Source organism: Fopius arisanus, unplaced genomic scaffold (assembly GCF_000806365.1).
Source record: "Fopius arisanus strain USDA-PBARC FA_bdor unplaced genomic scaffold, ASM80636v1 scaffold00037, whole genome shotgun sequence".
NCBI lineage: Eukaryota > Metazoa > Arthropoda > Insecta > Hymenoptera > Braconidae > Fopius > Fopius arisanus.
Genome location: NW_011887776.1, coordinates 1,005,273 through 1,030,223, shown reverse-complemented (window position 1 = coordinate 1,030,223; position 24,951 = coordinate 1,005,273). Strand labels below are relative to the sequence as shown.

The 24,951-nt window shown below is 39.1% G+C and overlaps 5 protein-coding genes across 13 annotated transcripts; 3 read left to right on the top strand and 2 right to left on the bottom strand.

The window, feature by feature from the left end:
- The first annotated feature begins 540 nt into the window (after nt 1-540).
- On the top strand, nt 541-5,369 carry LOC105266334 (Alkaline phosphatase 4). Of its 2 annotated transcripts, none has more exons than XM_011304401.1 (8): nt 541-1,187; nt 1,782-1,870; nt 1,949-2,169; nt 2,388-2,580; nt 3,111-3,277; nt 3,471-3,785; nt 4,148-4,574; nt 4,654-5,369. In XM_011304401.1, the coding sequence occupies exons 2-8, from the start codon at nt 1,786-1,788 to the stop codon at nt 4,866-4,868; spliced, it is 1,623 nt and encodes a 540-aa protein (XP_011302703.1). In that variant the 5' UTR covers nt 541-1,187; nt 1,782-1,785; the 3' UTR covers nt 4,869-5,369. The 2 variants fall into 2 exon arrangements, with proteins under 2 accessions (XP_011302703.1, XP_011302702.1); XM_011304400.1 differs by having other exon boundaries at nt 542-1,187; nt 1,776-1,870.
- A 22-nt stretch (nt 5,370-5,391) lies between these two features.
- LOC105266333 (uncharacterized) lies at nt 5,392-7,248 on the bottom strand. The gene is made up of 2 exons (XM_011304398.1): nt 6,977-7,248; nt 5,392-6,911 (listed from the first exon to the last, which is right to left on the bottom strand). The coding sequence occupies exon 2, from the start codon at nt 6,886-6,888 to the stop codon at nt 5,410-5,412; it is 1,479 nt and encodes a 492-aa protein (XP_011302700.1). The 5' UTR covers nt 6,889-6,911; nt 6,977-7,248; the 3' UTR covers nt 5,392-5,409.
- A 566-nt stretch (nt 7,249-7,814) lies between these two features.
- LOC105266332 (solute carrier family 41 member 1) lies at nt 7,815-11,566 on the top strand. 6 transcript variants are annotated; one of them, XM_011304396.1, is made up of 8 exons: nt 7,815-8,172; nt 8,403-8,433; nt 8,774-9,203; nt 9,274-9,745; nt 9,817-9,964; nt 10,052-10,254; nt 10,328-10,476; nt 10,557-11,566. In XM_011304396.1, the coding sequence occupies exons 3-8, from the start codon at nt 8,811-8,813 to the stop codon at nt 10,740-10,742; spliced, it is 1,551 nt and encodes a 516-aa protein (XP_011302698.1). In that variant the 5' UTR covers nt 7,815-8,172; nt 8,403-8,433; nt 8,774-8,810; the 3' UTR covers nt 10,743-11,566. The 6 variants fall into 6 exon arrangements, with proteins under 6 accessions (XP_011302698.1, XP_011302694.1, XP_011302696.1 ...); XM_011304392.1 differs by having other exon boundaries at nt 8,278-8,433; XM_011304394.1 differs by having other exon boundaries at nt 8,249-8,433.
- Nucleotides 11,567-12,409: 843 nt separating this feature from the next.
- LOC105266331 (solute carrier family 41 member 1) lies at nt 12,410-19,098 on the top strand. Of its 3 annotated transcripts, XM_011304389.1 has the most exons (7): nt 12,410-12,836; nt 13,512-13,585; nt 16,930-17,260; nt 17,338-17,517; nt 17,891-18,330; nt 18,412-18,632; nt 18,704-19,098. In XM_011304389.1, the coding sequence occupies exons 2-7, from the start codon at nt 13,521-13,523 to the stop codon at nt 19,045-19,047; spliced, it is 1,581 nt and encodes a 526-aa protein (XP_011302691.1). In that variant the 5' UTR covers nt 12,410-12,836; nt 13,512-13,520; the 3' UTR covers nt 19,048-19,098. The 3 variants fall into 3 exon arrangements, with proteins under 3 accessions (XP_011302691.1, XP_011302693.1, XP_011302690.1); XM_011304391.1 differs by lacking the exons at nt 12,410-12,836; nt 13,512-13,585 and adding an exon at nt 15,913-16,093; XM_011304388.1 differs by lacking the exons at nt 12,410-12,836; nt 13,512-13,585 and adding an exon at nt 16,418-16,829.
- Nucleotides 19,099-19,194: 96 nt separating this feature from the next.
- Nucleotides 19,195-24,888, bottom strand: LOC105266330 (RNA exonuclease 1 homolog). Its single transcript, XM_011304387.1, has 6 exons — nt 24,488-24,888; nt 22,399-24,408; nt 22,180-22,328; nt 21,131-22,050; nt 20,796-21,055; nt 19,195-20,688 (listed from the first exon to the last, which is right to left on the bottom strand). The coding sequence occupies exons 1-6, from the start codon at nt 24,585-24,587 to the stop codon at nt 20,603-20,605; spliced, it is 3,525 nt and encodes a 1,174-aa protein (XP_011302689.1). The 5' UTR covers nt 24,588-24,888; the 3' UTR covers nt 19,195-20,602.
- Between the last annotated feature and the right edge of the window lie 63 nt (nt 24,889-24,951).

The following is a 24,951-nucleotide window of genomic DNA, read 5'->3' as shown; positions in this document are numbered from 1 at the left end:
TGTGTCAATTGATGTATTATATCACTACTGACGAGTCATGCCAATTAATCATGACATTGCTACAATTATCGACATTCCCTGGAGTATATAAACGATGCAGATAGAAGTGTTGAGCTTCATTTGCCGCAGGAACTTGCATCCATTTATTTCGAAAAATTTTCACGAGACAAAATTGCTCCGAAAATGACATTTGCATTGCATGTAACGGTAATTACGGAAAATTCCAGAATAAGACGGAATTACAGCGAAAAACCACCTGTCTAATTGATTTTATGAATGGGGATAATTAGTTGAAAAATGAGAAAATTATTGCGAAAAAACAGCGAGTTGATGAAATTGTCCGTATGGCAGTTGCGACAATTGTTTATTTTTTTTCCTTTTGAAATTTCAAAGAATTTTCAATCAATAATTTCCCTGAAAAAATTCGTCAAGCAACGCACTGTAGACTCTATTATTCTCTCCTTCCCCCTCCCAATTTCACCAATTCTAGTAATTACGGGAAAAGGGCGAAAGCCTATTCAATGAGAATTATCCACACCAGAAAAGTAACTTTTCATAAATTGTCCACGCGTGAAAATCGAAAAGATAATTTCTCTGAAGAGATTATTACGGATGCTGTGGAAATTTGGGGATGGGTGGGTCGTCAATCGAAATTCAACGAAAGTGACGAAATTGAAAAGATGAAAAATAAATTCGTGATAGTGTAATTGGGCTGGTCAATCGAACGCGCTGATATCTGTGGATGTATTGGTGATTCCCTCCTCGCCCCGAGGCGTGTATTTGAGTGGCCGAGGGAGTCGGTGATATGAGCCTTTTGATCCACATCGTGGTTCCCTTGCTCGTTTCCACCTCGTGTACACGATTATCCAAACAATCCAACGTCACGTTACCGTCGACGATCGCAGACTCTCGGCTACAGCCCGACCAAACCGATCCCCCGCATACCATCCTATATAAAGTGACAAACTTGCACGTTTTGTCGTACTAGTTGACGTGCGCCATCACTTGACAAGAGACCCGTCCTGGTATCACCGGTGGAAAATACCAAATTGCACATTCAAACCAAGTGCCAAGGAATGGAGATTAATTAAAAGGAATCATCATCACCGGAAATTCGTTGGTCTGCCTAACTCAACTACCGGCTAGTCGCCCCTTGTCACCTCATCGTTTTTCATCAAGTTCTTCTCGTAAGTCGGTCATTGGGTCAATCTAATTGCTTCTCATAATCAGAATTTGCTTCTATCCTAAATGCAATCCTCAAATTCATCCCTTGCCAAAATAAATTATTCAATAAAAATTCAATTTTATATGTAAAATAGGCCAGTGATTTTGTTCATTCATGCAAAAATTCTTTTTAAAAATTAATGCTCAATTGCGAGGTCTCTACCTGCGGGAGATTTATTAATGGTCCACTGGATCGCCACTTTTTCATCTGATTGACAAATATCTGCAATGACAATTGCTGAGATATTCAATTTCACTGAATATAATGACTGCAGCGTAACACTTTTAATTTGGACCCTGCGAGCTATTTCGTCCGGTGGCAATTTAACTATGTAAATTGCTAAAGCATGTAGCGCTCAAAGATTTACATCATATATTTCAGTGTTAAACCTATTTATTTGGCATTGATGTAATTATTATTTGTTGTCAAAAGTTTGACACTCGTTTGGCGAAATGAAATGATGTTTCTATTTAATAAGAAATGGCAAGGATTTTTTGCCCAGTCATCATATAAATCTGAACGTTGGTTTTTGTCAAAGTGAACTGGTTAGTTGCAGAAACATGGATTATTGTCTCATATTACTCTGCCTTGCCGCCACTTTTCAACATTCATTCTCACTGCCCCAAGGATCCACCGACTATGAGGGTAATTTTCTCATAAACTTCGAGCACACAAGTCATACTATAATTGAAAATGATTAATAATAGAAATTCTCATTGTCAGACATGTCATTCTGGATGAAATCTGGTCAGGCGAATCTGCAGAGGGTGTTGGGTATGAGAAATATTGAAAAACGGGCGAAAAACATAATAATATTCATCGGTGATGGTATGGGAATGGCATCAATAACATCAGGAAGAATATTAACTGGTCAGCGGAGTGGTTTAGCCGGTGAAGAATACAAATTGGTATTTGAAGATTTTCCCAACACTGGATTTTCCAAGGTAAATGAGAAATAATCATTATCATCCCAACATTTAATTATTTTTATTTCTCAAAGCCCCACCGGCAGTTCATCTCCTCATCTATTCCGTCGGTGCAATTATTTTTATAGTTTTATGTTAACTAACTCTAGTCGATAACCGATAGCTTACATTCTTTTGGAATTTAGTTAGAGCTAAGGATTGTGTAATTCTTCTTATCCATTTGTATCATCATCTAGACTTACAACGTGGACAAACAGGTGCCCGATTCTGCTGGTACAGCGACCGCAATATTTTCCGGCGTCAAAAGCCGATACAAAGTCATTGGTTTAGATGCCAAGGCCTCTTATAACTCCTGTGACGCGACTGTCAACGAAGCGAGAAAACTCACAACCTTGGCAGATTGGGCTCAAGCAACTGGCATGGATACAGGTGCAATAAGAAATTACATTTTTATCGGCCACTTCAATGCTCATAATATCCACGGTACCAGCTTCCGGGACAAGGACTTGAATAATAACTCGTGGTATTATCTTGCGATAAAAATTGTAACACACCGGTGAAAAAATTCAACTTCCGTCACGAGGTTTTATTGGAATTCTCTGACGAAAAATATTCTCCGTAATGTTTTCCGATAAATTACTCGCTCTTCTTCTGAGAAAAAAAATCTAGAGAAAACGGTGCAGCATACGATAGTGGAAGTTATTCATAGTCCGCAAACTGGGTATTCAATAGACAATCAGTGGTTGAGTGGACCTTGTTGGAATTATCCGTAATAAAAATATGTTCAATGAATTTGAAAGGCCACAGCATGACCTTCGTCCATGTCGGGGCTGCCATTCAGCCGCTCTCACCGTCACTCAATTTTTCTTTTCAATGTCGCTATTCTTTAAATTATTTATTTGTTTTCTTATGAGATAATTGTTGGTGGGATACCAATAGGTTATTCAATGGGTTTCCAGGTTTTGTGACAACAACTAGGATAACCCACGCCACCCCAGCATCACTTTATGCTCATATAAATAATCGAGATTGGGAGTGCGACAGTAATATACCAAGGGAATACAAGAATTGTGCTAAAGACATTGCACGACAGTTGATTGAAGATGCCCCCGGAAATAAATTTAAGGTAGTGCGACACAATTTATCGTAATAATTAACGATTAAGTAATTGGAGGATTGATAAAAAATTCAGTGCATGACACTGGACATCGATATGAAGAATGATGTCAAGATCCTCCCGGTTGAAAGGCAATTAACATTCACGATAACGTGACAAACGTTGTGTGAATTTGAGAATATATGATAATGCTTGTGCACAGGTAATCATGGGAGGTGGGGGTCAGAATATGGGCCATCCTGTGAACGATCCCCTCGACTCCGAGAGCTGTACGAGAGATGATTCAAAAGATTTAACAGCTATCTGGAAGAAATTCAATCCACACGGAAAATTCGTAACGAATGCGTCTGACCTCATGTCCATTGACATCGCCAAGACCCCAAAGCTCATGGGGATATTCGCTTCGAGTCATATGCCCTATCACGAAGTCAGAACCGAGATGACTCCAACATTGGCAAACATGACACTCCAAGCCGTACGAATGCTGCGAAAAAACAAGAAGGGATTCTTCCTCATGGTAAATAATTCCATAGAATGTTTTCTTCCGATTGTCACAAGAAGATATATATTCCCGCTTATCGCAGAGTGTGAGAAAAATCTAGCATTCCTCATGAAGATTATCAATATCATCCATTCATTTGCATCATTTCCTCCTCATTAATTATTTACACCGACAGAAAAATCGTTGAGTACACAATTTACGGATATCTGCAATAGTTACCGGATATCAAGCAAGGCCACATGTCACTTTCAAACGTATTCCCCAGGATGGCACTGTGTAAATTTTAGTGTAGCCTATCGATCACTCAGAATAATCATTCATGACAAATAATCGTATTCCTGGTGTTCCCGCAATTGTATAATCCGATGTTTTGCCAGGTTGAGAGTGGAAAAATCGATATAGCACATCATCAGAATTACGCGAGGTTGGCACTTCGCGAAGTGACAGAGCTGGAGGAATCGGTCAAGATTGCCCTGAGTCAGGTGAATATCGAGGAAACATTGATCATCGTCACAGCTGATCATTCCCACAGTTTCACGATGAATGGATATCCAACGCGAGGAAATGATATTTTCGGACTCGCCAATAATCGACTCGATCCGAAAATAAAGCCTTATGAAACGCTGACCTACGCCAATGGTCCAGGTTTCATGTATCATAGACTGAATAATACCAATTCCACTGATATTTGGAGAAGTGTCAAGGACGATTCCAATAGACAGAAGCCCTTCTACAGATTCTTCTCACCAATGTACCTGAAGGATGACACACATGGTGGTGAAGATGTCGGAGTTTATGCTATTGGTAAAATTTTCCCCTCAAAATCCATTTTAGTGTATTTTTCAAATTAATGATGTATTATAATTTTAATTGGTGGACACAGGACCCTATTCACATCTCTTCAGAGGTACCTTCGAACAAAATTACATCGCTCATGCTGTGGCATATGCCAGTTGCCTGAAAGATTGGCCATCCCACTGTGATCGTGCTTACAATCGATTCTTCTACGAAGTTGCAAACTCTTCCGGAAGTATATCCTCCACTCGCATTCTCACCGTTGTCCTCACTATAATTTTCGCCATGTTTCGTTTGACTTGAGAGTGAGAAAAATTCCAACATTTCTCCCACTTTTGTAGCGAATTTTAAATCTTTTATTCACATAACGGAATTTCAAATTATGTCACGAAAAAGACACTACATCAATCATTCCCTTAGTTTCTATTTTACTAGTGAACTTAATTAGATCATAAAAATAATCGACATTCCATCAAAGCACGAAAACACGTTTCCTGAAGAAAAAGTGCTATTTTATATCGAGAGTATTACTCGTGCAATGAGATTTTTTAAGGTGTGCTTGATGAATGAGCTAGAGATAACATGCTAAACATTTTCCTAGTATTATTGTAATTTGCTCATTCGTGGCGATGCAAGAGGAGAAAATGTTGAAGCAAAACGGGTGAATGGGCAGCCAATGGATTTAATTTAATGAGCGTGAGTGTCGATATTTTGAATAGGCACTGGAATACATATCAAATATTTTATATAAATAAGTTTTTATCCCAGCTCATGTATTTGTGTTTAAATTGGTCACATTTTTGCTCAATTAAAAAATGAAATCAGGATAATCTTGTCTATTGAATTATATTCCTTTAACAATACTGATGCAGTGATTCTTGTACATGAGGGGAACGACATCATCGCTAACGAAATTCCTATCAGGCTTGACAGCCCCAAAAGGATTTCTCTGGGGCTCCAGTAGTACTTTAACATCTCCAATAGATTTTATCCGATCAACATCTCTCGGTATCTCAAAGTCAGTGTACGATGTGATAACAACTGGAACTTTTTCAGCGCAAAATTTCATAATGGTCCCCGGCCACGTATCGATATTATCAAAACCAGTCTCCCGATATAATCCAGGATTGAACAGACATATCAAATCGGCTGGCGATTCATTCTTCAGGTCGTGATACAATTTCCGGGGGTTAAAGGATATGTGAATTCTCCTGCCACCAGATTTGCAGGGCCTGCACATTTTTATTTTCCCGAGGAGATCCGCCGGTGCTGGTGGGAGATTCAACTCCGGACCAGTGAATTCGATCGTGAGATTCTTGAGACGAGGGATGAAATGAAGAAAAAGCTTCTCCCAGACTCGTAATAACGAGCATTCAAACTGAAACTCAGCCCCAATTACATGAATTCGAAAATGTGTTCGTGTAGTCCAGTCAGGAATAGTCTTCTGCATGGCAAATAATGCAGTCAATGGTGCAGTGGCGACATGCGACAAACTGGCGTAAGTGTAGCTATCAATTCTCCTGTAGCTCGGACTATTTCTGTACATTTCGTAGATGAGAAAGTCGAAATTTTCAGGTAAAACATGCGCCTCTTTGTAATACACAACGGGTACATCGGGTTCAATGAATCCATGCTTATGCTGCATCCAGAGAATTTTCCTGAACACCTGAAAGTCTTTGCACCATTTAACGTGATTCTGCTGATGGTTTGCGCAATAAAAATCGACTCCACAGGTGGGACAGCAGATCAGTTCCTTCACTTGACCGCAGCTTCCGCAAATTCTCGGATACAACACGATCTCCCTCTCCCACAAGTCCAATGGTCTCATTATTTTATTCTCAATTAAACTAATTGTTTTTATCCTGAAAGACCGGTACAAATTGGGCGGCAGTGTCTTTGCCAGGGAAAATCCTTCCATCCCACCACAAATTTCCAATAAAACTTTACATAAGGCCATATGCTGTTGTTTATTTTCATTCCTGTGTTTCTCAGAACAATAAGACACCATTCCACAATCGTCGCAACGTATTTCACATATATTCATGCAGACTAAGCACAAACTTGACACATAAAAGAAACGAGGTCTAATCTGAAATTCCAATATTTCCTCATCATCACTGTCAACCGACAAATCAACACCAGATGGTTTCAGTGGGAGAGTCAGGCGCGAGGAAATATCCAGTATTGATATTTGCGAACTTGTCGATTCATCAGTCTTGCTCGAATTATTTCCATTCGTCTTGATTTTACAAGATTTGACAATATTATCTGAATTATCCGCACCACCATTTGATTTATTTGACGGCTTTTTTTTACGACCCATGGTCCAGGATTTCGATTAATCCTCTGAAATCATTTGTAATTATAAATTAATTTGGAGGTGAGTCCTCTCAATGAGTCTTGTTACCAACCTTCAGCACTTGCGATCACTCGAAACCCTTTGAGCGGACGTGTACAATAGAAATTTCAAAAGAGAATTTTCAAAATAGAGAGTAAAAAAATGTCACTCATGCGCACACCGACGAGGGACAATTTATTTCAGGAGGATTTTGGCTGTGGCTGCCAATCTCACAGCTTTACCCGGCCAACTTGACTCTCATATTACCCCCCAGTACTTGAACGATTATGCAATAATCCACGAAAATGATTGATAGATGCCTCGAAAAATATCTGCGATGAGAATTAGAGATGCTGTCATAGCGTTATTTTAAGAAGAAATATTTCCGCGCCTCATGAAATTTCAACCGGAAAGATTTGACAGCTTGAGATATACCTCGGTAATAACTATGGAAATTCGCAATTACATTATCATAAATGTGATTCAATACACAGAGGAATAATTAGAACTATTCCGAGGGAAACTGCAATGCATATTCAAATATGACTCCGATCGACTACTTACTTGAGAAATATTCATCTGTATATTTATACCGTATTAAAACAAATATTTATCTCGTAGTAAGCAAGACAATCAAAGCAATCGAAATATCATTGGTTTCTGGGGACAGACTGATAATATTTTTTAGACGTGCTCTCCCGTATTAATCCTGAAATAAATTGGAGGACAATGCGAAATTTTCTGTTTTCGTACTTGGGATGATTATTATTGGGAATACACTTGTAAGAATAAGTTATGGCTTTGCAAGCATTATTGTTACTCTGATAACAATGCATGTGCATTCAAATGTGTTCGTGCATTAGCGCCGCGCATGCGTAAGTTCTTGGAATATAAGCGACGTGACAGTAAACGTCAGCGCGCTGTTGCCGTATTTTTCTCTTTAAATTTTCGGCCTGAATTCCGGAAACCTGAAATTACCTCCAAAAATAATTTCAATAACAATAAAGTGAATTCTAGAAGTTAATGAAAAAATAATGAGACCTGTCGCTTAGATAAAAGAGAAATTCCGCGCGGGCATCTTTAAAAATTTTCTGTGATATATTGGTCTTGGGACACCGGGCATTTTCTACTCGATTAGAATAAACATTTAGTAATATTTCAATGATTGTTGGCTTATCACGGGGTATCTAATCATCACGGAATCACCCGAAGCATTAACGAATCGAGTGAATGATTGTATACGAAAGAAGATACATTGATGGGCCAGGGGTGAGTGAACTTGCTTTTAAGGTTAATATTGACGATTATTTTGTTCTATTATTTACACAGTGGTTTTTTCCTCAAGATGCTATCGTTCTATTATTATTTTATCAGTTGAAGACTCCATATGGTGAAGGATTCATAGTTGCTGTCCGATTCTCTTAGAAAGCCTAACATATTTTAATCATCCTAAGTGAATTTAACAGTCGTTTTTATTTTTCCCTGCTGTTCCACTAAAGAATGATAATGTCGGATCTTAATAGGCAAATGGTGAGTTGTAATACTATTTTATGGCCTCTGTGTAGCATGACGCACTGTCTAGACAGTTCTAGTGTTTTATTGTAGATCCAAAATGAATGTTGAAAAAACAACTGAGTTGTGCTATGTGCTTCTATAAAGGGACCTGGGTCAAGCCGGTTCATTTATTTTTGCTTGATCTCACTCGTTGATTTATTGCCAGTCGTCTCAGGCTCTCTCCTACTTCTAAAACTTCGCTTTTTTTTCCGAGTTCTCGGTTTTATTAATTCAATGATCGGTTATTATTTTTTTTTCTCTTTCGAGTGTCTAGTGTTAACTTTGTCTCCTTTATGAGTTGATTTCTCTGTTTTAGTCCTTCAAAGTGACACATAAATATTTAGTGAACGAGGATGAGTCATGCTGGGATATCCACGATTGATTCACAGGAGAATCGTGAGGTGCACAAGCGGAAAAAACCAGGATCAAAAAGTATTGCATCTTCCACGTGCAAGATGGTGGGTTTTGGCAGTGGAGAATCTCTCAGCAAAGCACTTGCTGATGTTTCCACTGAGTTGACTGTGGACAGTGACAATGAAGGTGACGATGGAGACACCAGTCGATTGCTCTCATCAGGTGTTCCCAGGCACTTTGTTGAGGGAATTAAAAAGACTGGGAAGAACGTCAAGCGTATTGAGAGAACTGACGAAGAGAATGTCTGGACTATCTCAGTACAGATGTTCATACCTTTTCTACTGGCTGGATTTGGTATGGTTGCTGCCAGCCTCCTGCTGGATCTAGTGCAGGTATTTGCAACTTCTCATTATTATTTGACCGTTCAATTCAGGTGGAATTATTGTGTTTTTTTTTTGACAGCACTGGCCAGTATATCTCCAGATAAAGGAGGTATACATTCTGGTGCCTGCACTGTTAGGATTAAAAGGAAATTTAGAAATGACACTGGCATCACGTCTCTCGACTCACGCAAATTTAGGTCACATGGACACGAGTAGTGAACAGTGGACGTTAATAATTGGTAATCTAGCGTTGATACAGTGTCAAGCCATGGTGGTTGGACTCTTGGCGTCCTTGGCAGCGGTGATTCTCGGTTGGATACCAGAGGCTCAATTTGATGTACATCATGGTTTGTTACTTTGTGCTAGTGCACTTGTCACAGCGTCAGTCGCTAGTTTCCTGCTTGGTCTTGTTATGGTTGCCGTTATACTTCTCTCCAGGCGTATGAACATCAACCCTGATAATGTTGCAACACCAATTGCTGCATCACTCGGTGATCTGACGACCTTGGCATTACTTTCTTGGATTGCATCGCTTCTGTTCAATGCTATTGGTAAATCCATCTTTCGTCTCGCCCTCTCAATGCAACTGTCTTCAGTTTTTACATATTATTTTTTTGCGCAGGTCAACAGTCGTGGATAGCACCCACATTAATTACATGTTGTCTTCTGGCAACTCCAATTTGGGGATATATTGCCGCGAGAAATCCTTTTACAAAAGAAGTACTTGATTATGGCTGGACTCCAGTCATTTCTGCCATGGTGATAAGCAGGTTTGTAAGCTAATTGAATATTTTATTTCAAATCAATTCAATCGTGACTCAAAATTGCTTTGAATTGTTCGGAATTTTTCAATCCAGCATTGGTGGACTTATCCTCGATTACACGATATCGAGTTACAAGGGTATTGCTGTTTTTCAACTCGTGATAAATGGGGTAGGTGGAAATTTGGTAGCAGTGCAAGCCAGCAGGATATCGACTGCCCTTCACAAGGAGCAGAGTAGTGGTAATCATAAACAGATTAGAGTCTGTATCAGTCCGGTTTCAGTATTTCTAGCCCCAGGTAGGTGTTTTAGATGATTTTTGAATTTGTGATGAGTAGTTCGACTTGATTAGTTTTTTATATTTTTAAACAGGTGGACATGCTAGAACTGCCAGAGTTTTATTGATGATGGTCATTCCGGGACATTTGATATTTAGTTATACCATAAGTTATCTTCAGGCTGGTCACACTTCCTTCACTGCCATTTTCATAATTGTTTATCTATTTGCCGCTGTTTTGCAGGTAGAAACTCATTTTTGACGGCGAATGAAACGAATTTTTTTTTTTATCAATGATTCACTCGATGATTTGATTTATTTAAGGTGGTTCTTTTACTGTATATCAGTCAATTAATGGTAGTTTGGATGTGGACACGAGGTATGGATCCCGATAGTTCGGCAATTCCTTACTTAACTGCTGCTGGTGATCTCCTGGGTACTGCTCTCCTCGGAATTGCTTTCCACATTCTCGATGCAATCGGTGATGGTGATTCAGATGTTGGTGACTAAGATATCATCGATTCATTCGTCATCCTCGAAAAAATTATTGCCAGTTATTTTTCCCGACACTTTTTTCTAAAGGATCTCCATTTATTTCGGTCATAAATGCGAACTCTGAAATAATTCAGGATCAAACATCACTTTGTACCTGACATTATGTATATGTAGATATTCCTTAATATCTCGAAAGTTCACGATTAATGTGTGAAGAGTTTTTCCTTTTTAATCGTTTTGTACATAAGTTATTTCATTATAATAATCTGTATTTGACACGTAAACTGGAATTTTTACGCGTATGTACTTAGAATGATACTGGTATTGGGTTTTGATTGAATGTGTCAGGAGGATTGGAGTGTGAATGCACGAGGATATATCTACAATGCGGTGCTAGATGAAAAATATCAAAAGGTGAACCAAAATAATGTTTTTTTTTGTATATGAATGAAACACGATTTTGTACATGAGAAATACGCAATTTTGAGCTTGCAGAATTATCCACTATTGCTCCAATGTAACAAATTGCTGTGATTTCTAGACTTACTTTTGGACTTTCTACGATGAAATAATTGTTATTTGATATAATAATTAATATGACTCATATTTGTAGAGAAAATTTTTGACAAAGCAAATTTATCTACATTACGCCAGTATTGAATGGTATGTAATAATGATAATTGCATGACCAACTAATTCGACGAAGCAGAGATATTTTCAAAAATTATGTGCAATCGTTTCTACGCAAATAATTATTCCATTGAATAAATTTATAATGAATAAATGTAAAATGCCATATCTGTTACGTTTGCATAAATTGTAGTAATAATAAAGAAGAAAATAGCATATGAGTGGTGATTGTTTATTGACCAACATGAAGAGCATGTCTTCCGTTTTTAATAAAAAATGATAGTATCTTGACGCGGAACACCTCATTGCATGAAATCACGGTCGGTCTCGTTATGATAAATGCGCACCGTTGATAGTTACATCTTCCCTGTCACTATTATTATACACAATAGTCTCTTCAACTGTTTAATAGGCTGGCATCGAGTTAGTGGCGAAGGGCTCTTTTAACACCTAGAGCCCCTCCATACGCAATACATATACAATCGAGTATTGTTGCAGAGATTGAGCATGTATTAATACTTCGAGGCAACATTATTATTTCTCAGAAAATTATAGATTGAATAAGATTAATATCCAATGCAATCAAGAGGAAGACATTGAAAAAAGTTTCCACGTTATTTGCGGAAATATTTGATAAGATAACGAATTGATTGATTAATTCGTGAATTTTTTGGTAAGTGATTTATTATCGTTTTTTGAGTGAAATTTTTTAAATCAATGTTGCCTCATTAGGAAGTTCTTCATCTTGATTTGGGTGTTAGCTCATTAACTCATTAGCCGCGGAAACAGTAAGATTTAACTCTGGAAGTGTAATTCTGAATTTGAGGAGTTACAGTTGATTGAATAAATCACTCTAGCCCACCTATACCACCCATCTTGTTGATCCTTGTCTTTCTGTCATGCTCTTTATCTTAACACCGTGTAATCGCATGCGTTTATACGTGCCCCATTCATGCGTGTACCAAGCGTATAACACGATAGCGATGTGCCACACCGAACCACTGGCAACTGTGAATGAAATAGTTAGATCTGCCAGTGCCAACTAACTCTGCCATCGCGTAGCAGACGGTATCTTCACCATTAAATCTCCACACAAATTTTCCCCAACTGTCAGATAATCACCTTAAATGACCATTAATCCAGTTTGAGCCATGACATTCATCGACAATTTCTGTGATTTGTGATTGTGAAAAATGTTTTGTTTTTTTCAAATCCGTGAAATGCAATCAACAGTTGGAGATAGGACGAACAAGTTTACGATCTCATTTTTGTGGAATTTTTTAGTCAGGTGTGCTGTTGGCTGAACCACATCTGATCTTTGTACATCGCGCTGAGAGTTTTTTATTTAATTTTTCGCGGCTATCGAAATTCTGGAAAAGAACTCAAGTGAATCCATGGGAAGGGACTCTAAATCAATTGGAAATCGAAATGCGAAATTTGAAATTTTCTAACGCCATCAGGAGCTGACTGTTAATCAGCGTAAGTTCAGTAAATTGACCTCCGGTGTTCCACAATTTTATCTCTCATTGGGCAAGAATAAATAAATTTAACAAATCGTTAAGGAGTGAAGCAAATGAATCTCTTCTTTCTACCTGTCTATTGGTCGATGATAACAATTACGTTAAGCTTTTACACACAATTATTTGGGATAAAACTAATATTTGATTATGAAATTGTCTCGTGTTTTTTTCGGGGATTACCTCAGAGGCTCGAATCTGGTGTACGGTATCAGTGGCACAATTAGCCTACTACCGGGGAAAAAAATTCACATCGACTCCTCAAAAATGAAGAATCAGTCTTCGGAGAAGATGCGAGTGTGTTCATTACTTGGTCAAATAGAGCTACTTAGTGCCGGTGGAACTTGAAAAAAATTCTGCAAAACCGAAAATTGCGCGTTCACGCGTTTTCACATAAAAAACGACAAACATTGCTCTAACATTAAATAAATAGTACGAACGCGCGATTGATATGTCAATAAATAATAATTGAATAATTACGTCATTCTCCTGATGATGAGGCAATATAAGTGATACCTATCAGACAGAAAAGAGCACCGTAAATACGGAATTTTAAAGGGACTCACTTTTATATTCCAACATTTTCAATTGGCTACCGAAAACAATTAATTATTGAGTAGGATTTAATTCTTCCAAGGGCCCTGAGATGAGTTTCAAAATGGAGAAGCTCAACGCTCATGCCAATAATCGAGGCAGGAGTCGTTCACTGAGGTGAGTCCATTCCTATTCTAATAATTGCAACAGATACAAGACCGAGAATTTGTTAATGAATAGCAAACAGAAAAAAAAACCGCGACTGGTGTACTGAGAATAAAAAATTCCAGTATTGAATAAACATATGCTCCTACAGCCAATCGAACTTCCCACAATTCGATTATCATTTACGCTGAGTATCTCCGAATTGGAGGAGAAATTTTCTCATTTATAAATGAAATTTAAGCAAAATGAACTTGAACAATAAAAAATTCGAATCGTCTCGCTGTAATCGAATTTTTTTTTGCGAGGTTCAGATTAATGCAGGCGTTCGATGAATCAATTCCAGTTGTAAGAAAAAATTTTTGGTTTCGGTATATCGTAATGGTTGATAGCACCACGTGCTCGAGGAACAAAATGAACCAAGTGGATTCACGGTGGTTCGTCAACGGCCCTGAACATCAGTGACAATGTCAATTAGATGAGGCCGCAAGCCTATCCCGCCGTCATGGAGAGTAATGTACCACTATACACTTTGAGGGCATTTAACTAATAATCAGTGAGCTGGATAGTTTGTTTTCCCCTTCCCTCTCAGTGCCATTTTATACTCGTTTGTATGTATGAAAAAATGGTATTTACCAGGCTCAAATGAAATTTTCCTACCTCCTCCTCACTGGTGAAATCATTGTATCGCTATAGAATTAAATTAAATTCACGACTCCGTGATTCCCTCGATAAGCCCAACCCTTCAGCAATATCTCAGACAATTCTATTCAAGTGCATAATATTTTTAGAATCGTCAAGCAACTTGTTTATTCCCGAAAACAAAAATATCGATTACACCTCCGATTACCCATGTCAACCGACTTATGATCAGTGAATGAGTACTGATTAAAATGACGTCGTCACGCAAACTGCGACGATAATTCAAGGCTGAGAAAAATGAATACTAGTAATTGCATTGTACATCAGTAATTAAACACGTTTCCACGCTGACGCGTATGATTAAAAAAAAAATGGAAAACTCATTATTTATAAATGATGTTTATACAACAAGACTCCAGATGCACACATGATTCATAGGATTTTTAAATTATAACGATGATTATCAACAAACCAGCGACACGTGCAATCATTTTCTTCATCGGGTTGATACATAATCAGAGAAACGAGTTTATTTTCCCACCAATTGTCCACGTCGATTGTACGCAATAATTTTTTATGAAAAACTCCAGAGCAATTATCGAATGTTTTTGAGGTCCACGAATTGCGAGATTTGGGCGCAAAAATTGCACGAAAAATGCACTTTCAAGCCAACAAAGTCACAATTCTGGTCCGACCATAAGATAGTGCGGAGATATCAGCTGACGACCGCGTTGACGTTGAAAAATTAGAACGAAATCCAAACGTTTAACCGGGTAATCAGAAAAGTGGGCCTCCATGGATGTGACCTAGTCCAGAAGTTACCAGAATACAAATTGCCCCTGCTACTACTAACCATCAGCCACCGACTGGGCTTAATATCAACTTGTGACAACTAACACAATCGACTCATAAGTGCTAATACGCTAGTCCATTTGATTCTACATTAGCAGACAAAACTCGGGCAATAAAATCACCGTGTTTATTTCTCGCTATAATGATGGAGATATTTTTGGTTGAACCGGATGTTGAAATTTACCAACCGGAGATTACTATTTAGCTGACCAACACAACGATTCTTCATTCTACCTTCGAGCCTGGCATTTTAACAGGAAAATTTGAGAAATCCTAGGATTTTTCAAATTTCGCCAAACATTTATAACATTGCAGCAGACCCGAGGGGTAAATCACTAATAAAATCGCGGGGTCGCTGTAAATATTCATTCTAAAGTTCGAATGCCATTTCATCCACCCACATGGAGGTGCCCAGCTGAATGTCAGAGACCTGCGTAATCGTGAAATTTTCCGCACCCACGCATTAATACAACACAGTATTCTCAATATTTCTTCCACACCCACATCTGTGGAAATCCCTGGAAAATCTGATTGACTATGCATTTTTCCCACCGAACTGATTTTGCGACAGAATTTTGATCACCGAATATTCAGGAGGACACGCGTTTCGGCGAGTGGTCCATTGTCTGGATCTCAAGTCGTTGAATGATTTCAATCAATCGGAGAATTTCTGTTATTCAGATATTATTCCTTGCCAGTGTACGAACCGAAGGCATACGTATATGAGCGATATATTGCGTATTGCTATGATCGATAAGTATGCGCCTGCCTAGAACGAGTTTCAACGTCATGTCGATGGTAGACTTGGGGGTGCTCTTTCAACTCGTCTATTCCTGTCTGGTCTGTCAGTCGCGATGTAACCGTATCATGATACGGCCCCTCGAGTGGCCAGCGAGAAGAACAACTCGATGTTCAATAATCGAGTGCTATTATCACCAGCAATTCTCGCTGAGATAACTGAATCTCCAGTTTTCATCTCCAGCTTTGGCCTCTTCATTCTCTCCATTGCCAGATTCTTCTCTCTGTGAGGTGAGACTAACTCTTCATCGATCATTTCGAGCGAGGGGCATTTCAATGATTTATTATTTCATTTAAATCACTTCATGAAATCGTGGTGCCACTGAATTTCAGAGTGAACAGCCCCTCAATTTCAAATTCATAATAGCATTCGCGGATCATTTCCATTTTTTAATTTTCATTTTTATTCGGATCACTCAAATTGACGATTGAAAAATCATCAAGGGCAGGTAATGAATTGTGTGATGGAGTAATTGCAATAAGTCGCGCAACTACCACGTGCCGAAGCTCCACATGGTCAGTAATTCAAGTAGCACCAATCTGACTATTCATGTGTGCATTCATATGAGGAGTACCTTGACTTTATGCAGTGAGTAAAAATAGCCGGTAGAATCGAATTTTTACCCTCAACGATCAAGGTCTCGCGGATCACAGCAGAGTGGTAGATTGAATTACTGAGTGATAAAGATACTTTCAAGAGAGAAGGTGTGGAGAGATTTACAACATGATGACAATCAGAGATACACAAATTCCACAGGTTTTCATCATTCCTCACACGGATGCACTTGTCGTTTCAATTAGCGAAAGTACAATTGCCGTATGTACGCGGTTTTAAGACTGACGGGAGAGTGTCTGTTCATAAGATGCTGGAGTGTAATCCTGGACCGAAAAATTTAAAAGTTCACTATCAAGAGAGTCTCGAGGATGACGTACAACCGCACACCGATAATTCAGTAAAATTTGAAGAGTACGATCATTCGTTGGGATACACTGGATTAAAAAAAAAATGATCACGACATGGGTGAAACCTGACAATAATAGAATGTGTTGGTTTTGTTTTTTGGCAGTGGACCATGCAAGGAGCCTCTGTTACCGAGTAAACGCAATTCGTATAGGATGACACCGACCGGTAACCGATCACGCACCGTTTCGGAAACAAATACACCTGCTGCCTTGACAGCACCTCTCACCGGTGATGATTGTCAGGAGGTGACGATTATTGATGAGAATGGTGATGGGGGACGTCTACCAGACGTCGTCGCCGAGAGCAGGCTCTGCGGTGACAACAACGACGAGCCCGTGGAATCCTATCTCGCTATTACAATTCAAGTATTTATTCCATTTCTCGTTGCTGGACTTGGAATGGTTGGAGCTGGTCTCGTTTTAGATATCGTTCAGGTAAATTATCCCTCGATAATCCGCCGATATTATCCTCATTACCTCATCATTAATCTCACTTATATTACTAATTGCAGCATTGGGAGGTATTTGAAAAAGTAAGTGAATTAATGATTCTGGTACCGGCACTATTAGGATTAAAGGGAAATCTGGAGATGACTCTTGCCTCTCGCCTATCAACCCAGGCCAATCTTGGAAATATGGATGCACCCAAGCAACAATGGTACATGATCGTTGGAAATTTAGTACTGATTCAGGTATAAAATTGTCGTTACACCAACGAGATTATTTAAATAACGTATAAATCCAAATGTCTACCATTTCAGAAGTTTCCATTTGGACTGATACATCCTTATCATCGGCGCCACGATTTTATTTCATTATGTATTCACGGTCTGTGACGTTCACTCGACCTTCATTATGTTTGCCATCATCTCTGACTCGTGCGTTAAACACATTGACACCATGTTTTTTCACTAATCCTTTTAAACCTGCCCTGATAAATATAATTCTCATGGCCTCGCACGAATATGCATGTATAACTATTGGATAATTCATTGATTATTAAAAAAAAAAATGTCGACAGAGGAGTTGACATTGGGAAATTAAATCGATGATTAATAATTGCAGTGTCAAGCAATCGTTGTGGGATTCCTAGGATCAGTGGTAGCAATTGTGATGGGTGCATTTAGAAATGGCACTGTATCATTAGACCACACTTACCTCCTCTGTGCCAGCAGTCTTGTCACAGCTTCCCTAGCATCATTTGTTCTCGGATTAATTACCGCAGGGGTAATTGTCTTCTCTCGGCATTGCCACATTAATCCTGATAACGTTGCAACTCCAATAGCTGCAAGCCTCGGAGACATCACTTCCTTGGCCCTATTATCCTGGATATCCACGATCCTCTACGAGGCAATTGATAAACAGGATTGGCTAGCACCCCTTATCATCGCGTGTTATATTCTTATCACTCCTCTGTGGGTGTGGATTGCCAAGAGAAATAAATACACCAATGATGTGCTTTACTCGGGCTGGACACCGGTCATGGTTGCCATGCTGATTAGCAGGTAATTGTGTTGTCAGAATTCTGTACTCGAGACTTCGTTCTACTGTGTCTTATTGTTCTCTATGGATGTGTAATTTTTCAGCTGCGGTGGTTTAATTCTCGAATTTATGGTCTCACGTTTTGAGAATCTCACAGTATTTCAACCGGTGATAAATGGAGTCGGTGGAAACTTGGTGGCAGTCCAAGCAAGTCGAATATCCACTGCCCTCCACAAACAAGCAGATCTTGGAACACTTCTGATTCCACCGGGGCATACCCATCCTGTCATCTTCATCACTCCAATCGCCAATTTCTTCGGCAAAGGTGAGCAAGTACCGAATACCGAGCAAGTTACAATTCATCGAACCGAGTAATGACAAATATTTGTCTTTCAGGTTTACACGCGAGAACGACGCGGGTTTTGATGGCCATGGTCATCCCTGGCCACATAATATTCATCTACATGATAAAATATATGAAAGACGGTGACACATCGCTCACAGCACTATTTGTCTTTGTCTATCTTTGTGCTGCAATGCTTCAGGTGGCAGCACTCCTTTACATTGCCTATATCATGATCCACTGGATGTGGAAAAGAAGAATTGATCCGGATAACTCAGCAATTCCTTATCTAACTGCCATGGGAGACCTCCTAGGTATTAGTCTCCTCGCAATAGCTTTCCAATTTTTGTATCTCGTTGGTGATCAGGAGTACGACGACGAAGGCCTCAAGCCTTAGAAAAATCCCGGACTTCCTAGAGTATTGCTGAATACACCAAGAGGAATTCAATTCAATCATGAAGACGAAGAGAACATAATCATTGGAATTTTTCCGGAGATCATCGGGAGCGAGGAGCGATGACAACAGATAATTCTAGTAATTCACGACCATCCGAGCGGCGACATGTAAGACATGCAATGAGCAAAAAAATTTACTTAGCTGTTCAATGGACTCACGATTTATCAATGGAATGTCTTAAGAACCGTTCACTAGTTGGAAAGTTTCAATGAAGCTAATGTGTCTTTTGATAGATGCCTTCATATCGACACGAATGGAATTCCATATTTTTAGAAGATTTGTCCATCGAGCTCATCATCGGATTTTAAAAAAAGGCCTCATCTATATTTTTCGTAATTCCGTATTCAATGGAGTCAGCAGTGGCGTGAAATTTTCAGGTACAATGTGTAATATTGACTAGTAAGATCTCATTGAGACTAGTCTCGATGTATAGTTTATTATACCTATATTTATGAGGATCGCCAATTTTTATGATAATGCAGGGATAGAATCATACTCAGGCAATCTAGTGGAACGTGCAATGATCAACCTATTAATTCATACCATTAATATATATTCACACGAGATTGTATAGACGTCTACTTTAAGTATTAATTTGTACATATTATATATACAGCCGAATACCACGTTCTTCTCGATAGGACTCGATAGCATTTATGAAGAATGAGAATGGAATTCACATCGCGAATTTGACGATTGACTTTGATAAATCGAGCTCTCAGTATTATATAATGTTTTACATAACTTCATTGTTGGTAAATCACAAGTGGGTAATTTGGAAAAAAATCAGGAGCTATTCGTGCATTTTCGAAGGTGTTGGATATTAAAAAATGATGTCAATAATTTGCGCCGTCGAAATGACTTCCTATCAAGTTCGATGGAGCGGAGCCTAGATTAAATAATATCTTTGTTGTAAAAGAGAAGACAGATGTAAAATCGTTGTTTATATACGAAAAAATAGGAACTATATTTTTCAATTAAAACAGGAATTATTTGAAAGGGATATAATCAAATTATGCGGCACTAAATAAAATAGTAAAAAAAAAATAGTCATTTGATTGAGAGCAGCTTTGCTTGATGATGCTTTCACGTAACGAAGATTGAAACTTGATTTTTGATAATACAGTGTAAAAATAATTTTCCCATGTGTACAAAATAAAAAATAAATAAATAATGAATTTCATTGTTCTGATAACGTTTAATCAATGTGAATATAAATAGCCAACGAAGTACAAAAATAGTAATTGAAATGGATGATAATCATGAAGGTGTACTGAATTTCGTCGACAATATTTATCGGAATAAACTGATAATGTTTTTATGTATTTAAGTGTGAACAAGAGTAATCCTGCATTTCTGCATCCGCCACTTCATAATATTACACAGTATATTACACATTTATACAGTGAATTTGTGATGTAATCGGCAGTAGAATAGTAACACAGATTTGGATATTGATCGGTGTGAGAGATAAACTGATGGATTTATCCTCCATTCACTGAAGTTTGGCTTCCTCTTTGACTTTCCAGTGTATCAGTTCCATACAAGCGACAGCATCCTCGTTACTATCGTGACCTCCGACTTTAAACGAGGCGTGAAACAGCATCAATTTAGATAATGGTTCGACAATATAGACATGGTAAAATAAAGCTTGTAACCTATCCTCTTTATTACATCGTAATACTCACCATCATTCTGAATGATTTTACGTAGATATTCGGAGCACAAATTTCTCAGGGCACGTTTATACGGTGGTCCATTTTTATGGGGAAACATCATGCTAGTATCCACAACTGTGTTGTGGATGAGTTTCAGTGCTTTGAAATCACTTTCCAAACTGTGGCCCACTAATATCGTGTGATCCGAGAACATTGTTAATAAAGTTGCCTGTACGTCCAGCAGGCTTGTGGTCACACCCGCCATATTTTCTTCGGTAATCCCTGAAAATCTGCAATTCCAACCAATCAACCAAATTGATAATATCACTTGTCGAGCTAATAATTATTATTATATTATTGCATACCTCGTGTTATAATCAATAATTGGATTATCAGGCTTAACAAGAGTCTCGTAAATAACGTTACAATCCTCATTAATAACCGTGACCCTTGTCAACTCTAAACCTTGTGTGGTGTACGTCATTTCGCAATCGAGGGCATAAACCCCTTGGTCCTCCTCTTCACAACCCTCCTTGGGTAATGTTCCAACGTACCCCCTGAGATTTTCATAATCAACAAAATCCCACACATGATTTTTAGCGTCAGTACAACCACCCGCTGATCCATACTGCTGACAACAGCTGTACCTTCCCTCCCCCCTCACAGTAAATTTTCGACCCCAGTGATAGATGCAATTTTGTTCTTTGACGGGACAACCCCGTTTGTCGACCATGTAGGCTTGGCCACAACGAATGCAGAATCTCTCATTAGGCACTTTGGAAATTAACGGTTGATTTCTCGTGGCATATATCATAGCTCTCCCCTTGGGGCCCTCGGGGTGAGCTCGTGGGAATCCATTGTCTCGCAGCTGTGTCTCTGTCATTATCCATTTTTTGAGCATGCAGTAAAGAGCCGAGCCCTTGAAATCAGTCACCGCTTTTTTCACCTTAACAACGCTCCAAGAGCCCTTTGATTTACCAGCAAGTACAGCATCGTGGGATAACATTCCACTTGCTGATGGTACTGATCCATCCAGTTCACCCTGATCGACTTCCTTTCTGAGTCTGTGAGCAGCGAGCATACATGAATTTTTGTAAACTGCCAGGGCTTTGCAGCGCTCGTGACAGGCAAGCTCCTCACGTAGTGCACGTTGTGCAGCGTCATCACCATTGGTGTATATTTGTACGCAAATGTCGTGCATGAGGTTAACGTAATACTGACGAACATTTATAGCAAACTTCTGGTTTGCCACTTGAAGTGGCTCGGGGCGAACCAGAGTCGGTACCTGCAATTTATCATAATATTTTATAATTTTTTTATTGGAGGTCAGCAAAAAATCGTCAATTAATCACGGAAATGATTGCTGGAAAGACATATTATTAAATAATGAAAAATATTGCTCAAGAGTGCTTACTGTTTGTGGGATATGAGCGATTCGAGGTGTGCCTTTTGCTGTTTGCGCTACTGTCTTTGATTCCATCGGCTTCGATGTACTATCAACTACTTTCTTTTTCGACAGTGCCAGGGACATTGCGTAAGGAACATGTGCTATTCTTACACGGCCTTGAAAAATTTATGGAAAGTTATTATCTATCGCTGTATTGAAATCATCCGGAAATTTCAGCAGTCTTACCATTTCCATTAACTTGAGGCTCATTGTGTATTGTTTTGATGGGTGCAATATTTTTAGTTTTTATTTCAACTGTGTTATTGGTTTGTATTTCTTCTGTCTCAGGAATCGTTTGCTTAGACGCTCTTTCAGCAGCTTTGTCAGCAGCAGCTTCTCGCATCATTCGCCAACGATCGTACATTCGTTGCTGGGGATTGGGTGCCTTTTTAAGTGGTTGAGCTGGTCCGGCATTACGAGTTACAGAATATTCTGCTGAGGGATGAGCAACACGTTTTTTACCAACTTCTTCAATTACCTCATTTGCTTTTTTCGTTTGATGAATTTGAATATTTTTTGGCGCCTCGGTCACCTGATACTCTTGAAAAATTTTGAGGCACTCCTCCTCGACATCGTGTTCGGAATCTGAAGACTGGAGAAGCTCCTCACCGATAAAATTATTGACAGCTTCACTGGACGAGTCATGATCTGATTGATTTTTTTCAGATGATTCTTTCGTATCTTTGGATTTGTAGCTAGACCTCGAGGATTTCTCCGAGGACTTGGATGTGGACTTCTCCCCTGACTTGGAGCGTGACGAATTTGAGGATTTCTTCTTATCGTGTCTACTTGACTTGTGGTGAGTATTTTCTTTGGAAGTCGCTGATTTATCTGAGTGAGAACTCGATTGATGTGACTTGTCTCTAGTACTATGGGAAGAACTGCTCTTACTTTTATGTTTTTTACTGTCTTTATGCCTACTTGATGAGGATCTGTGTGAATGTGATGAATTTGAACTTTTGTTGTGATCTTTCGAGTCTCTTCTACTGTGAGAACTCTTCTTGTCTCTGTCACTGCTAGAATTTTTGCTACTGTGACTCGTGGATTTTTTTTCCGTTGAGTTTTCTTTGTTCGAGTGTTCTCGTATGGAAGATTTGTGTGTCTCACTGTGTTTAGACGATTCTGAACTGACAGAACCTCTTCTGGACTCGTCATCATGATTTGATTTCGAGTTTTTATCTTTTTTCGAATCTTTTCTCCGGCAATTTTCATTGTTTGTATTACTATTGCTGGTAGTATTAACTGTAAAATCTCTCGTCACACCATTATCGTTATCTTCCTTTTTTTCTGGCTCGTCAATAATAATCGCCTCTTGAGTCACACCCTCCTCAATTTTACGTGCTTCTTTGGTTGCCTCAGGTTCCTCCATATACTCCTCATCTGAAAATCTTCCCTCAATACTATACATGTCCTGGGAACTGCTCTCGTAATTTTTCAATCCTTTGGGATCCCCTATCAAAATATCATCCAACAGATTAAACTCCGGATCAAACGAATCGAGGGACACCTCATCCAAGTGCGCTACAGACTGCAGAGGAGCTTTGACCTTTTTTGGGACATACTCCTCTCGACGTTTCTTACACTTGGGGTAATAAGCCTCCTTCCGTTTAGAGTAGTCACTTGAATTACTGTCATCTGACTTAGTAGTTGGAACATAATTGAGTGGATCCCCAATGTCTTTATCATGAACTATAGCCGTAGGTTTGTAAGTTATTTCACTAATTCTCTTTTGATCGTTCTTTATGGATTCAGGCAGCGCACTGAGCCAGGGTTTCGCTGAGTCCTCTGTGGATTTTCTCTTGACAGCAACCTTACTCTCTCTCGTCGGATTATAAACAGGCACTGCAATGTGTCGTTTTCTGAGCTCTGATATTGGCGTTGGATTATATACACACGGTTTAGTTATAGATTGAGGGACCCCACTGTGTTTGCCAATTGCTGGAACCAGTGTTGGCTTGAGGCCCTCAACGACCTTAGAAACAATATCTTTAGAAACATTGTCTGAATCCGTGACACCCTGATCAGCGAGAGCCTTGCTGACTGCATCAGAAACCAACTGTTGTATCATCTCAGGATTAGGAGTTTGTGAGGGGGTGGCTCCGCTTTTTTCACCCCCATCAACTGACTCGATGATTTTCTGGGGCTCCTGAACTGTGCTGTAACCCACAATCGATGGTGCTGGATTCGGCACATCATCTATAAGCAACAATGGATGTCAGATTTCATTGTTTTCCCACGGTCCAACAATTATGGATAATTCCAATAAACTCATTACCTCTTCGCAGGTGTTTGAAGTGGCAATAAGGCCTGTCACATGTGCCGCTGTCATAAAACGGACAATTTATCGATTTGAAATAACCCGTTGATGGAAGCATCACTATTTCAATGAGTTAACTCCTCTCTTTGTCAATTCCATCATTTCGAAGCGTCATACTGTCATTATTCTATTCCTCAATGATTTTGAATTTATGAGAGAACACTACGGGCTACTCAGGATTGTTCCTGTCAATTTATTGATTGAATTTCTTACGGCAATTCTTATAATGAAGAATAAATAGTAAATATTTGGTCTAGATATTTCGGTATGACTGGTGGAGTGGATATTGGAGATATTAGAGAGATGCATAACTATGAGGTTACGCTTTACTTGACTGTTGTTGCGTCTATAGTCCGATCCAAAGAGGATTGACTAAAGGAGAGGCTCAGTTCGGGGGGTTTGAATGACCTCAGCGGCATCGT

What these genes read in the sequence shown, in the direction of transcription:
- LOC105266330 (XM_011304387.1), bottom strand. Translation starts at nt 24,587, where the DNA reads ATGCTTCCATCAACGGGTTATTTCAAATCGATAAATTGTCCGTTTTAT. An exon ending in CTTCAAACACCTGCGAAGAG is followed by an intron (nt 24,409 to 24,487) that starts GTAATGAGTTTA and finishes TGTTGCTTATAG; the next exon opens with ATGATGTGCCGAATCCAGCA. An exon ending in GCCTCAAGTTAATGGAAATG is followed by an intron (nt 22,329 to 22,398) that starts GTAAGACTGCTG and finishes AAATTTTTCAAG; the next exon opens with GCCGTGTAAGAATAGCACAT.
- LOC105266331 (XM_011304388.1), top strand. Translation starts at nt 16,642, where the DNA reads ATGCACTTGTCGTTTCAATTAGCGAAAGTACAATTGCCGTATGTACGC. An exon ending in AATTCAGTAAAATTTGAAGA is followed by an intron (nt 16,830 to 16,929) that starts GTACGATCATTC and finishes GTTTTTTGGCAG; the next exon opens with TGGACCATGCAAGGAGCCTC. An exon ending in CGCCAATTTCTTCGGCAAAG is followed by an intron (nt 18,633 to 18,703) that starts GTGAGCAAGTAC and finishes TTTGTCTTTCAG; the next exon opens with GTTTACACGCGAGAACGACG.
- LOC105266333 (XM_011304398.1), bottom strand. Translation starts at nt 6,888, where the DNA reads ATGGGTCGTAAAAAAAAGCCGTCAAATAAATCAAATGGTGGTGCGGAT.
- LOC105266334 (XM_011304401.1), top strand. Translation starts at nt 1,786, where the DNA reads ATGGATTATTGTCTCATATTACTCTGCCTTGCCGCCACTTTTCAACAT. An exon ending in CCAACACTGGATTTTCCAAG is followed by an intron (nt 2,170 to 2,387) that starts GTAAATGAGAAA and finishes ATCATCATCTAG; the next exon opens with ACTTACAACGTGGACAAACA. An exon ending in AGAAGGGATTCTTCCTCATG is followed by an intron (nt 3,786 to 4,147) that starts GTAAATAATTCC and finishes ATGTTTTGCCAG; the next exon opens with GTTGAGAGTGGAAAAATCGA.
- LOC105266332 (XM_011304395.1), top strand. Translation starts at nt 8,811, where the DNA reads ATGAGTCATGCTGGGATATCCACGATTGATTCACAGGAGAATCGTGAG. An exon ending in TTCAGTATTTCTAGCCCCAG is followed by an intron (nt 10,255 to 10,327) that starts GTAGGTGTTTTA and finishes ATTTTTAAACAG; the next exon opens with GTGGACATGCTAGAACTGCC. An exon ending in TATTTGCCGCTGTTTTGCAG is followed by an intron (nt 10,477 to 10,556) that starts GTAGAAACTCAT and finishes GATTTATTTAAG; the next exon opens with GTGGTTCTTTTACTGTATAT.